Raw genomic sequence first — 14,151 nt, 5'->3', positions numbered from 1 at the left:
TAGTTTCTTTTTAGTACCTTCTTTTTCTTTTTAAGACTAGAGGGACTAATTTGTATACAAAATATTCTTTCTTATTGTCCCTAAAGGCTTAAACTAACGACCTACAGACACTAGGGTAGTTTTTTCTATTTGGATTCAGCCTGTCGAAGCCACATCAAATATGTGTGAGCATTGTTTACGTTGCTCTCAGTACATGTGGTATTTTGTTTACTCGCTGCAGCGACGTGTGAGTGGAAACCACGTGCAACCGGCTCAAACTAGAGCCGTGCTGGTCCGGTTTTAGTGCACACCCCCTGAGATTCAAGACAACACACAGGAATAATTACACTTACAGCCTCTACAACCCAATTTTTTTACATTCAACTTCAGCACAGGAGCTGCAGCAACAGAAAAAACAGATGCTGCTTCTTTTTTAATGCTTAAAAGTGAGTTAATTAAAACCAAACGGAGCAAAAATAACCAAATAATGACACAAACAGAAACAGCAGAGGGTCACACTGCATCTACACAGCCGGAGTCCACACCAGAGAGACACACACAGGGGTCAATTGACACGTTTCCATGGTGATATTATTCATCTTTACATGGTGAACAGGATATGACGAGGCCGTCAGGTTACCATAACAACTGGGAGACACAGTCGAGAATTAAAATGCGTGGATTTTACTGTGTGTAAATTTAGATACGATGTGTGAGTCAGGAAAATATCATCAGACTCATCCACAGTCAGCTTTTTCATTTCCGTCAGTGGCAGAAGGATTGTTTTTCTTTCATCTGAGCGACATGAATTTCAAATATGAGGTGAAATATAATAATGTGGAGGAGAAGGAACAGACAATTTTCTACAAAAGCCTCAACAGAATTCACAGTGAGAACAGTTCAGCTCGTTATTATGAGGATCATTTTTACACATAGATGTAAAAATAGTCTGAAGCTCGGTGTCTGTGTCAACCTGCAATTAAACCTCCAAAACACTAGGTGGCGGTGGAGTAATAAACGCTGCACAACAGTGACTTTTACTGAAATTACTGTGACATCAGAGAGGATTGTGTACGACCACTGAAATGATAAAGACACATACGAGTCGACCAGTCACAGCTGTTGGTTGGTCTGCATCGCTGTGACGTGTAGTTAAATTTCTAGGAAGGTGCACGTTAAGCTACAGCGTTGATTCAACGCAGAAGTATAAATTAGCCTTTACTAGTAACACTGTCACTCCGTACTTTATATTATTATCATTTTACACTATTACCTCTGTATAAACTGCGTCATTGTGTTATGTTTATGTCTATTTCTATCTTTTTATCTGGAGATGCTAAATGGTCTTTTGTCATTTTTCCAACAATGACGATAAATATCAGAAGCACTTTTCTCCGACAGCTGCCCTCAGGGTTATGTAGTTCTGTCTGGAGATCTTTATAACACCTGACATGGCTCCTGTAACATGTTCTCCTGCCACAGAGGAAATAAATGTCATGACAAGTGAAAATTAGAATAATCTCTCCCGACGTCTTTACTGCAGAAATGAACCAGGGAGATAATCAGACAAGAATTAGAGCTGTCACTAACAATGAGCTCAGAAAGACTGAAGTCTGAAAAGTGAAAATGATTCTGACACTTCATCAGTCTGACAGGAAACAGAGAGAGATACACTAATGTGGGTTTTATGTTTTACTAGGGGGATAAATCCCAATTTTTTCCCCATGTTGATCAATATTGAAAACAATTTATCATGTTTTATCTGCGTTAACTAAACACGAAAGATTAACTTGTGTTAACTTTCTATGTAGAGGAGCAGATTAGTCAGTCAGCAGTTTGTGAAAAGTATTTCCTGTCTGGGAGTTTGTAGCTACAGTCCAGAACTTTAATCAGTTTCCTGAACGCATCTTTCTCTGCTGTGTTCAGGGGCATCACGTCTTTAACTGAGAAGCAGGAAATGACGACACGATAGATTTTAGTTTTGGTGCAGTCCTGTTAGCTGTTAGCTGTTAGCCCTGTTAGCTGTTATCCCTGCTAGGACTTAGTGTGGACGGACAAACAGCATCTTCATCTCTATCATCGTCCTATATTCGGGTCAATACGTTGATTTATTCATGAAAACATGTTAATCAACTTATTCTGATACGGATCATCTAATAACTAGTCCTCAGAACGTTAATATCCAAAGGTGACTAACATGTTTTTTAATCTTCCAGGTTTCACTTTGGCGGTTGGCTGGTGATGCGGCTGTGACCCATCTGTCGCTATAGAAACCACTCACATCCCTGGGTAACCATGGAGATGATGGAGAAACGGGAGGCATGCACGTCAAAATCATAAGTCCAAAGGAACTGTAAGAAAAACAAAAATAAACACTGAAACGTAAAAAAGGTGAAAAGAAAACAGATAAAAAAAAGAAACAGAAACATCACAGGACATAAATCACTGATAAAAGAACTGATGACTGGTGATCAATAATCATGCAAACTTAAACTCAGGTAAGAAAAAATGCTGCTTTAATCCAAGCTAGGACTCTTTTCATAGCTTTTATGAGGTGACATCAGAAATACAATCATTCTGAGATTAACTTCTGAGACTTATTTTAAAAGTTATTTTCTACATGAACCTCATCTGGAGAAGAGTACACTCATATTCTGTGATGAAAGAGACAGGAGTGTACAGTACTGAACATGCTGCACAGAGTAAATGACAGAGCGAACCAATTAGTGTTCAAATCGACACCCTGTGCTCGAGTGAGAGGCCTCGGAGTTCCAGGTCGACCGTCAGAGACAGAAGGAGCAGAGCTATTTATTCCATCCAGATGATTTATTCATCAGCAGACTCCTTCAGAGCAGCTACACCCAGCTAACGAAGAGAGCTGATCCCAGAGCAGCTGCTGCTTTACGCCCAAACACTCCAACAATTAAAAACAATTACACCACCAACCGACACAGAGCAGCTAATTAACACCACAACAGGGAAATTTAACAAGTTTGTCTCATCTCAATGAAGGTCAGAGGTACTTTTATTTTGAAACATCTCTATGCCTACAGTCCACAAGGTCACACAAGGTTAAAATGTACAGAGACGTACCGGCTCTTTAAGATCTGACACAATCTGCAGCATAAATCACTTGATTTTTAATTTAGTTCTCGTTAGCAACCGCCTTTTTTAAGACACGTAAAAGCTTCAAACATCAGGAGTGGGGGATTTACTGACCCATTTTATGTCGGAGAATCAAACCTGAAAATGTCTTGAGCTTGTGTTAAAACCACAGACCTTATTTCAGACATTTAACCAGAAACACACTGACTCTGGGACGAGGAACAGGAAGTGCTAACATGCTAACATGCTAACTTACTTCCTGGTTTTAGGAATCATTCCTGCTTCACTTTATTTCGTAGAGTTTTAATCTGACGGAGTAAGCTACAGCAGCCTAGGAGTATGGCAGAAAAACATAAATCATCCAAGAAAAGTTTCTGATTCTCCAGATAAAAAAGAAACTCCGCCTTCAGAGGAAGAATTATTACTATTATTATTTTCTAAACATGCAAAGAAATAGTAAAATGCGCAAACAAATTAATCAAAATGTGCGTAATTAATAAAACTTCTGTAACTAATATCGTTTTGCTAATAATCAGTTTAAAACTGATACACTTCATGTTTCAGAGAGAAAGCCTGTCTATATATACACTTATCTCGTGCACACAAACTAATTACAACATCGGAACAAATTAGATTTTGTGTGCACATTTTGATTAATTCATTCACATGTTTAGAAAAAAACATTTGATGTGGCCGCTCTGTAGATTACAGTCTAAAAACGACAGCGATCGACGCCGAGGACAAACACAGATTGCAATAACTCTCCCTGCCAGTAGGGGGAGACAAACGTTCTGCACTGCAGCTTTAAACATCACTGGAGAGAGGATTCCTCTGGTTTTCTACACGTTTTTTTAGGTTTTTGTTGCGTCCTCTTCTTCTGCAGTGGTTTAACAGTGTCTGACTGGAGAAACAGCTCCACCTGCTGTTTATATCGACAAACCAGCTGCTTATATTCACATCAAATGTGCAGGAATTTGCATTTTCTTGTGCAGAATTTCTCAAAATTTGGTTAAAATTTGTGTCAGGTTGTGTTGAGTAACAGTGAGGAAACGATGCAGACAGATGTCGCTCTGTGTGAGGGAGGGAGGGAGGGAGGGAGGGAATGCTGCTGAGAGAGATGATGGAGGGATGAGAGAGAGAGGAAGAGGAGAGGCAGCAGGATGAAGAGTGGGGGAGGGGTAGAACGACAGAGAGAGAGAGAGAGAGAGAGAGAGAGAGGGGCGATCCTCTCAGATCACTGGACTGAAGCTGACTCAGCTGTGGAGAGAGAGAGAGAGAGAGAGACACTGGGAAACAATGGAGGGAGGATGGGTGGAGGAGAGAAGAGAGAGAGAGAGAGAATAAGCTGGGAGCCTAAGGTCTCTCGCCCAGTGACGCATGTAAGAGCATCAAATATTCATCTCACTGCTGCAACAGCAGCAACGCAACACTGCAGGAAGAGGAGGGGGGGGGGGGGGGGACATCGAGGAGGATAGACGAAGATGAGAGGAGAGAATGGAGGAAACGAGGAGAGGAAACATGGGAGAGTTGAGGAGAAGGGAGAGGGGAGAGGAGGTAAGAAGAGGAAGATGAAGAGGAGACATGAGTGGGAGGAGAGGAGAGGAGGAGAGGAGAGGAGAGGAGGAGAGGAGCAGAGGGGGAGAGGGGGTGAGGAGAGGGGGTGAGGAGAGGAGAGGAGCAGAGGAGCAGAGGGGGAGAGGGGGTGAGGAGGAGAGGAGAGGAGAGGAGGAGAGGGGGAGAGGAGAGGAGGTGAGGAAGAGAGGGGGTGAGGAGAGGAGAGGAGAGGAGCAGAGGAGAGGAGAGGGTGAGGGCGTGAGGGGGAGAGGAGGAGTAAATGGAAGCAGCTCACGTCCTCACTGATCTAAAAATATCTCAGTGTTCAGTCTGATAGAGAGACACAGAGAATGAACCAGAGAAGTGAAGAGAGAGAGAAACTACAAAGACCATCAGACCTGATCGACCAATCAAAACACCTGGAGCTGTTTCACACTTTTCACAATAAAAGCCTTTTTCCATTGAAGCCAGAAAACCCCATTGTGCAGCATCAGGACGTTTTAAACTCCTGCTCTGTGATCAATCACGTTACATAAAAACATCTGATCAATCCTGATGATTTGTTATTGATCAGTGTGAATCACTGACACACACACTGTACAGGACGTCAGGCCTTTAACAGACAGGAGGAGCTGTTCACTGTGAGTGATCTATTGAACTAATGTGCTGCAATGCAGCAAACGCACCCTGTCTGCCTGTACCGTCTGTTTCTGCTTTTTATTATTCAGTTATTTTTCCACAAAGTACACCAGGTAACAGTATGTGTTGTGTATGGAAGACCACTGCTGCCAAAAAAATGTATTAACATAAAAATATTGAAAGTAAATAATATATAGTTTTTTTTATTATTATAAAAAAACACAAAGATAACAATGATAATAGTGTAAAAAAAATGAATAGAAATAATAAAAAATAAAAATGGCCTCAAAACATTATGTTCAATTGTATTCAAATTGATTTAAAAGTCAAAATTCTAATTAAAATGTAAAAATTAAAAAAAAATTAAAAAGTATGAGTCAAATTTTGATCTTAATATTACATTAAGTATTAATAAAAATATATTTTCTCATCATTTGATTAACTATTAAGATAAAAATAAAATTAAATAAAACTAAAATTGTATGTATGACAGGCTTTCTCATGATCGTAAAAATATAAATTATTTTAATTATTTTATTTAATCTGAATTCCTGTTGTCTTATCACACTTTTTATTTTTACTTTTTTAGTTTTATTCCACTGTATAAAACATTTTTTCATGTCTGTGATTTAAAGTGAAAATTATATGACAGCATCTACGACTTATTACACTGTAGTTTTTACATGCTCGTAAATAATTACAAATTTTGAGACACAAAATCATCATTAAGACATTTTTGTAATAATTTTCAATGTTAACAGATAATCATGATTATTTTTTATTTTTCTTTATATTTGAAATATTAATTTTGAAGGCAGGAATGTTCTTCCATACAAGTGTATAATGTGGAATTTTAGGACATTAAACAAAATAATCCAGAATAATCTCAGTTGAAAGCTCTGGCAAAAGCTCGTAAATGGACCTTGAGTGAAGATTATTTTGATTATTTCCAGGATTAATCGTGAAACTCTGTCGTTTCAGTGTGGTTCAGTGACACAGACTGAAGGACTGACGTCAGGTGTCGATAAAGTTTCTTACCGGTCGGACCTCCCCGGTGGTGTTGGTGTACTGCCGCGCCAGACCAAAGTCCAGCATGTAACACTTCCTGTAGGTGGAGGGAAGCCGGCCCATCGCAAAGTTTGACTGTCGGGAACAAAACAACACAGGGTTAGGGTTATTCTAGAAAATAAACAGTGAGCAGCTAAAATTTCTGATCCTTCAGGTTTAGTTGATCAGATCATCTTCACAGATGAACACCACTGTTCTGATGTTTGCTGCTAATGTTAGGCTGGATTGTGGATTGCATTAAAAGCCCAGTTACCCAGTGTTTTGTGTGGAGGAGGAGAAGTCAGAGTCCTGAGGGAGTCTTAATGAGGTTTTAATTGATCTTCGATTTTCCAGTGAACCGTGTGAACTGTTTTCAGTGTGTCGGTGTTTGACGCGTCTGCAGTAGAAACTGTAGAATAATTAAAACGATTTGTTTTATGGACGCACATCGTGATGCATGAAGGTTTCTGTGGGTTTTCTGCAGCAGCACTGAGCTTTCTTCATTTGGAATAAGCTTCCACTGCAGACTCTGTGGAGCAGATTTTCAAAAGCTCATCTTTTTGTTTCTCTGTGCTTTGGTCCCAGTTAGATCCACTGGTTAGGAACTGACTTCTACTTGACAACTGGTCGAACAGTCTGGTGTGTAACTGTTTGACAGTGCATCCTGTCAGAGTGGAGTCCACTCATACAAGTCTCGTGTTTGTAGGTTCAGATTCCTTCAGCGTTCATTGGTTTTTACCAGGAGTTAAATTATCCTCAGAGGTTTCAACTGCTCCAAAACAAACAGACCTGAAAATAAAAACTGGAAAAAACACTGATTAAAGTAGCATCATGTTAAGAATCTGTGTTTAAGCAGTTTAATGTTACAAATCAGTGTTTCTCTGTGACGCTGTTAAGGACGTTAAGATCAGATCTTTGCTCAGCTTGTTTCTCTGATTACTGAAGAACCAGACGTCCGATGACAAAAACCCTTCATCTGGTTTAAGATTATAGTTTAAACGTTATTTTAAAAAGTGACGGTGAAGTGACTTGTGTCCGGCCATCTGTCCTGCAGCCTGAGCTGACAGAAAACAGATACCTGCTGCCCTCAGACAGCTGCAGCATCACCACAGTAAAGGAAAGCTCTCTAAACAGAGCAGGTGAAAACGACTCATCTTTATTCTGTCTGGCTGGACTCAATGTCACAATTGTCTAATAATAGCTGGTTAAAAAATGTACAGCTAAATTGGAAAACAAGCCGTGGATAAAGGAGGTTGTGTGATTGCAGAGAGGTTTATCAGGGCGTGTCCTGACTGAGCTGAGTTCACCTGCTGTGAGCAGCCAGGCAGCGCTAAACAACGCTGCAGTCTGCTGCTGGATTCATCACCACGCCCTTCGACCGAGCCTTCTCTTCCCACTGGGCCACAGGAGGAGGCATCGAGATACCAAAGTGAAATGACCTCAGTGAGACGCAGGAAAACACCAGTGTTCACGTTTCTATTTTTACTGATTCAAGAAGATTTAAGAAACAATAGAGAAAGGAGAAGAAGCTGCAGACTGCAGGTCTGGAATAAACTGAGCTTTACCACCAACCACTGAGCTAAAACAACAACAGCTTCACTGAAGAAAAACCAGGGAATAAAGTCTGATTCTGATAAAAACCGACTCCACTGTCTGATCTCCATGAACTGAAACCATCATGTTAAAGATGAGGCGGTCTACAGGTTTTCACTCCTCTCTATGACCTTCTTCCTGATCCTCCACACTCCTCAGTGTTTGTCCTGCAGCTTTTGTTCCAGTTCAGCTCGTTAATATGCAAATCTATTCAGCGCCGCCGTGCTCTGGAATCCTCTTAACATCCTCTTCTGTCCTCACTGTTATCGGCTTGTTTGCATGTTTAGAACTGAGGCTGGAAACTGTGAAAATGAATTTAAAATCATTCGTACTACAAACTAAATAAAACTTTTATCGCTCCCCCAAGTTTCCACTCAGGAACACTGTCAACCCAGAGAGGGAAACGACGCAGTGACGGGACCTTCAGAGAAAAGAAAAACCCAATGAGGAGGACTGGTCTTTCATCGTACCGGTTTGATGTCGCGGTGCAGGAAGCCCACAGAGTGGATGGCTTCGATGGACTCCAGGATCTGCTTCCCGAGCCGCAGGGTGGTGCTCATGGTGAAGGTTCCTCTGGGCTGACTCCTCCGCAGGTCGGCCAGGTTACGACCCTGCGACGACACAGGAACGACTCACACATAAAGAGAAACTCCAGGCAGAGGTAAACAGGATTTTAATTTATGAGTTATAATAAGACAGTAGTGGCTTAAACACTGTCACAATCACTGGATTATATTTTATATAGGTTTTTCCCATTAATACTACATATATTAAACTGTTCCCAACAGTCTGTTCTCTTGGTTTCACTGCTTCCAACACAGTCTGTTTATGTTAGAGCTTTTATCCAATCAGATTTCAGCCCTGTGTTGCCACGGTAACAGAAATCTGCCTTGAGGCCTTCAGAACAGTTATTTAAAATAAATGGTGATTAAACTGTTGCCTCGCGGATCCTTTAACCAATCAGATTTCGAGTTGTTGTGACCCGGGGCCATGTAGCAGGTCTGTGATAACGTGTGATTGGACGGTCATAGAGCGTACTGGTCAGAGCTAGCATACCGCATCTATAGCTACTAGCGCAAGCTAAAACATGTTAGCATAGATTTAATGGCTGTTTTCTCAACCCACACTGACTGAAGGAGGAGGAAGAGTTCAGAGTTTATCTGTGCGTTTATCTTTTCTATCGTTACGGAGGCTAACACTCAAAGTCAAGTCTGCTCAGTCGTATTTAATTTACTTTAGGAGATATAATAAATAATACAAATAATCAGCAGTTTCACTGAGTAAAATACATTTGACCTTTATTTTATTGTTTACTTCTTTTATGAGTTAATGTTGATGCTTCTGCTGCAGATGATGTGTTTGGAGACTGAATTGTGTTAACTGTGTTTTTATAGCATTGCTTCAGTAATGGCTACATGATCTGTCTGTCTGTCTGTGATGAGTTCAGTTATACAGTGTTTCTGCATGTTGTTGATGGTTAAATTTTCCTTAGCTGGGCAGCACAGAGAGCGACTGAGCAAGCAGTGCGCGACGAAGCAGACGGAGGTTTTTAAGCCTGTAAGTGATTTCTTATTTTCTTATTTTCCCTGTGCTGACGTAAAACACTTAAAAAAAGTCATTTGTTTTCCAATTTCATTTTCCAACTTTTGTCTCTGTTCTTAATCCAACAAGAACCCCCCCCCACACAATAAGTCCACAACCTGACTCACCTGAAGCTGCATGACCACGTAGTTGAATTTGTCATTTCTGCCGCAGCCAATAAACTTACAGACGTGGTTTTTACCTGAAAAAGAAGAAGAGGAGAGTAAATCAGTCATAAAACACTTGATTATTAGCATACCACGCAGCACGCAGCAGTGTTTGGATTAAATCTCCACAGAAACTTGTTTTTCGATGTTTAAATAAAGTGACATGACTCAGGCTTGTTGAATATTTTCATCTGTGTATCTCAGATGAGTCACTGGTCGTTTTTTCCCTGATAAAAATAATGAATGTGGCTGATTAATGCTGTAAAATCCTACTGAGATGTATCTTTGTCGACTAATTCTAAGGTTCAGTCATTTATATAATTCATATTTTGAAGCTTTTCCTGTAGTAATTTTAAAATGCATGTTGAGGAGGACGAGCATCAGCAGGAGTTCAGTCAGCTGACGTCGGTCATCAGCTGGAAACTCAAGCTCCAGTGACTCACTGGAAGCTTATAAACAAACTGACCAATCATGTGCTGCCCTGACGCACAAGCATGTAACACAATCAGTGGTTTAAATCAGCAGTGACATAACAACATTACACAATCATCATCTTTAGCATTAAATTCAATATGAGGGAGAGCTGGAGTTCTGTTTTCCATCCAGATCCAGACGTTAAATCGAGGCGTGGACGCTCTCACCCTGCAGCTTCTTCAGCACCGCCACCTCCATCTTCAGCACCTGTTTGGGCTGCTGGGCCGACTCCACCTTCAGCGCCACGTTCTCCCGCGTCAGCAGGTCCAAGGCCTCGTAGATCTCCCCGAACCCGCCCCCACCGATCTTCTTCAGCTGTCAGACAGGACGCAGGACAGACTCTGGATCAGTTAGTGTCTGTGAAGCTCAGAGCCACAGACTGAAAGACGAGCATCAATAAAACAGAAACTTTGCGGGAATTAAATAAAAGTTTTTCTATCTGCTTTTCATTCAATCTTCTAAACTTTTCATGCCCTCTCTCATTCTGGATTTATCTTGTCTTCCATTTTTCTTCCACTCTTTCTGTCACTTTCCCAGTTTACGTCTTTCCTTCCTTCATCTCCCTCATTCTTTATATATATATATATATATATATATATATATATATATATATATGTGTGTGTGTGTGTGTGTGTGCTCAGTGAAGACAGTAAAACTGATCAGTGAAGTGCAAACAGCCTGCAGGCTCCTCGCTGCGATCTGATTGGCCGAGACAGGAGCTGCGTTACATAACTTCCTATTTCAGAAACTGTAGGAAACTCAAAACATTGATTTTTATACGTATCAACCCTTTAACTGCTGCTCACATAAACGACTATTTCACAAATTCTCCATCAGTCTCTGATTGTTTACTTATGTTTTCTTTTTCATTTACATGAAAATCAACCAAAATCAACATATATTAAAGATAAATGTCATAATATAGATTTATCTTTAACATGGTAAATATTGGGTTATATGATTTAGATAGAGGTAATGAATATTTGACCTTTTTTATGTCATTTCTTTGATTTAAATAAATAAACATAAATAAATAGATTTAAAATGAACAATAAAATAAATAACGGAAATCGATATAAAATGATGTGATGCAATTAAAAGTAACAATAATAACAAAAGGTAAGAAATACTGTATGTAGAGCAAAATATTTTTATGTGATTTGTTTGACTTGCAAATAAATAAATTTATGAATAAAAATAAAAAATTAAAAATAATCAAAAACCCTAAAGGAAAATTAATAATATATCTAAAATACAATTTGAAAAATTAATTAAAATTAAAATTAAAATTGTTAAATCAAATAAAAAATTCTTAATTAAATTTCAGAAAAACAACATAAACTAACAGAACTGTAAAACTAAAAGCTTTTAAATCTCCATTGTAGAATCTGTGAGGTGACCTGATGGGGGAGGAGGGGGGAGGTGATTTCCTGACTCACCACTTTCCATCGGTCTTTGACCATGCAGTTTGGCGGCAGGATGTCGGCCTGCTCGGACGTCCCGTTCATGTTGGCGTTGTCCTGGAGGCTGGGGACTAGGCACTGCATCTGCCAGCCAGACAGAACACGAGCAGCTCCCAGCTTAAAAGAGCCATTTATCTGTGAAGGGGGGGAGGAGGGGGAGGAGGAGGAGGGGAGGAGGAGGAGGGAGAGCAGGGCGGAGAAGTTAGTGGTTTAAAAAGGTCGTCTTCGGTACTGGGAGGCTCCCAGCGTAACCACAGCCCCGTGCTGGGACGGTCACAGCAGTCCAGTATAACAGGCATTAGAGATGGCTGGCTGCCATTAGAAGCCATTCTTCAGCTGGATCAGGCTACAGGCCGGTGAGGGTGGGGGGAGGAGGAATGGGGAGTCGGGGGGGTTGAGGAGTGTGATGGTATTTGCAGTAACTGGAGCAAATATCATGTCGGCAGAGGAAGCAGTCGGACGCTCTGCTCTCATCCTGACTGCAGCTGCAGGTTCGATGCTGCGACGGCCCGACGGCCACCGACTCGACCGAGTCGTCAGAGATCAGAACAGGCTGGTTTCTAATCGGTCGTCTGAACTAACAACCATCAGCATGGCAACAGGAACACGTCCCAGCGTGATCCCACTGAGGGCCGATGGGATTCAAACTGAACTGTTCTAAAAAAACTGTGATTACAGTCGACACCTTTTCTGCTTCCGAGTTAAAGGAACAGGTTGACATTCTGGGGAAAACGCTCAATCTTTTTCTTGAGTTGACTGATGACTACGATTAGCTTAGCTTAGCATAAAGACTGGAAACAGGTGGAAACAGCTAGCCTGACTCTGCCAAAGGAAATAAAGTCCACCTACCAGCTCCTCCGAAGCTCCAACGATTAACATGTTATACCTCATTTCTTTAAAAAACACAAGAATAAAAATAACAAATTGTGGTTTTTACGGGGGTTTGTGTTGAACTATTTCGTGGCTGGGAACAGTGACTACCCTGCCAATAAATACTTCAGCACATGAGCCTCCTGTAAAATGACAAACTGTTGTTTTTAGCTAGCCGTTTCCCCTCATTTCCAGTCTTTATGCTAGCCTAAGCTAACCTGCTGCTGCAGGTAAATCTGTGGAAGAAAGAGAATAAAGGTGTTTCCCAAAATGTGAAACTATTCCTTTAAAAATGCAGGGAGAATAAACTGATAAGGGCTGGGTACTGAACCTCGATACTTAGAGCTGACAAACTGTGAAATGTCTGTACTCAGATATTTCAATAACACTTTATTTTACAGGTGATTTCTGAATAATTTCCTGATAATTTCTCAGGAGGGATTTTGCAGAAACGGAGGTTAAAGGATCCCCAGCCCTCACAGTGAAAGCAAGAATTAGTACTTTAAAGACAAATAACTTGTTTTGTTATTTAGGTACAAAGACTTGTTTCGTCACAGAAGCTAGCAATGTAGCTAAACTTAGCATTTAGGGTAATTTTTTCCCCTGAGTCCGACCTGGCAGATAGTGTTAGCTCCCGACAAGCTTCACAAATCAAATGAAATATCTGGATGAGTTTGGGTCGAAGGTTAGAAAACCTTTCCTCAGATGTGGAGGAGCTTGTTTCCGGGGAGTGAGCACTACCTGAGAAGACGACTTCAGGGGAGAGAAAATCCCACAGGTTTTGACATACCGAGGTCGAGGTTTGGTTTCATTTCAACTGAGCTCGTTGTGATTATTTTAAAGGAAAATGTGGCCATTGCTCAAATTTTTAAGCTTTTTTTGGTCGCTGGGCAAACTTAGATGTTCCTGCAAATAACGTGAGGACTGGTGATGAAATAACAAAATCCTGGAGCAGCTGGAAAACCATAAACTCCTTGATGCTAAATATGGATTAGTAATGGAGGATGTGGTTGCCCTAACATCAGCAGGCCTCTCTCCTGGCCGCTCTCCACTTAGTCAACCTGACCTGAACTCGGGGTTTTACTCTGCTCTGGTGCAACAGATCTGCCATGAATGGTTATCAGTTTTCAGTGGATTCGTGGGGGAAATTTTGAAGTTCAAAGTGATGCATGTCAGTCCCCAAACCATGCTGTTCTGCATGCAATGCCACGGGCCGTCATCAGTGCATGCACAGCTCAGGCGGACTGCAGAGATAATGGAGAGTGTCCGCCGTGTTTCCAGTCAGACCAGCTCCCGACACAGGACTGGACGGACTGGGAAGGAGGGGAGGAGGCTTCTCTGCACCTGCAGTGATACAGCTCTAACATCATCATCATCATCATCATCATCAGCTGCACAGCGACCAGCAGGCGGGAGTGACTGTAACACTGGAGATGTAGTGAAACCTGCCGCAGGCCTCAACACGCTGCTGAGCCGCCGGTCACTGCAGAGGGCGGGGCCACAGAGTTTCCCTGAATGCACCACAACAGTCTGACACAACAGTCACGTCTATTGAACAATATATTGTTATATAGAACAGCTAGAATAGATTAGTAATAGTATATAGTACTGTGTGGCAAAATATACGTAAATAATAATGTATATTGTTTAATAAAGTAAAATGTAGTATTTTTCATTTT

General features: G+C 41.0%; 1 protein-coding gene across 1 annotated transcript in view; it reads right to left on the bottom strand.

Moving 5' to 3' along the window:
* ttbk1a (tau tubulin kinase 1a) overlaps positions 1-14,151 on the bottom strand; it is a 46,281-nt gene that overhangs the window by 23,903 nt on the left and 8,227 nt on the right. The window contains 5 exon segments of the mRNA XM_051070917.1: positions 6,316-6,420; positions 8,388-8,528; positions 9,627-9,700; positions 10,307-10,454; positions 11,579-11,737. Coding sequence (XP_050926874.1) covers positions 6,316-6,420; positions 8,388-8,528; positions 9,627-9,700; positions 10,307-10,454; positions 11,579-11,686 — 576 coding nt within the window. The 5' untranslated portion in view covers positions 11,687-11,737.

This window comes from Lates calcarifer, linkage group LG5, assembly GCF_001640805.2.
Source record: "Lates calcarifer isolate ASB-BC8 linkage group LG5, TLL_Latcal_v3, whole genome shotgun sequence".
Classification (NCBI taxonomy): domain Eukaryota; kingdom Metazoa; phylum Chordata; class Actinopteri; family Centropomidae; genus Lates; species Lates calcarifer.
The sequence above is the reverse complement of the archived record's forward strand: the minus strand, read 5'-3'. Positions and strand labels throughout refer to the sequence as shown.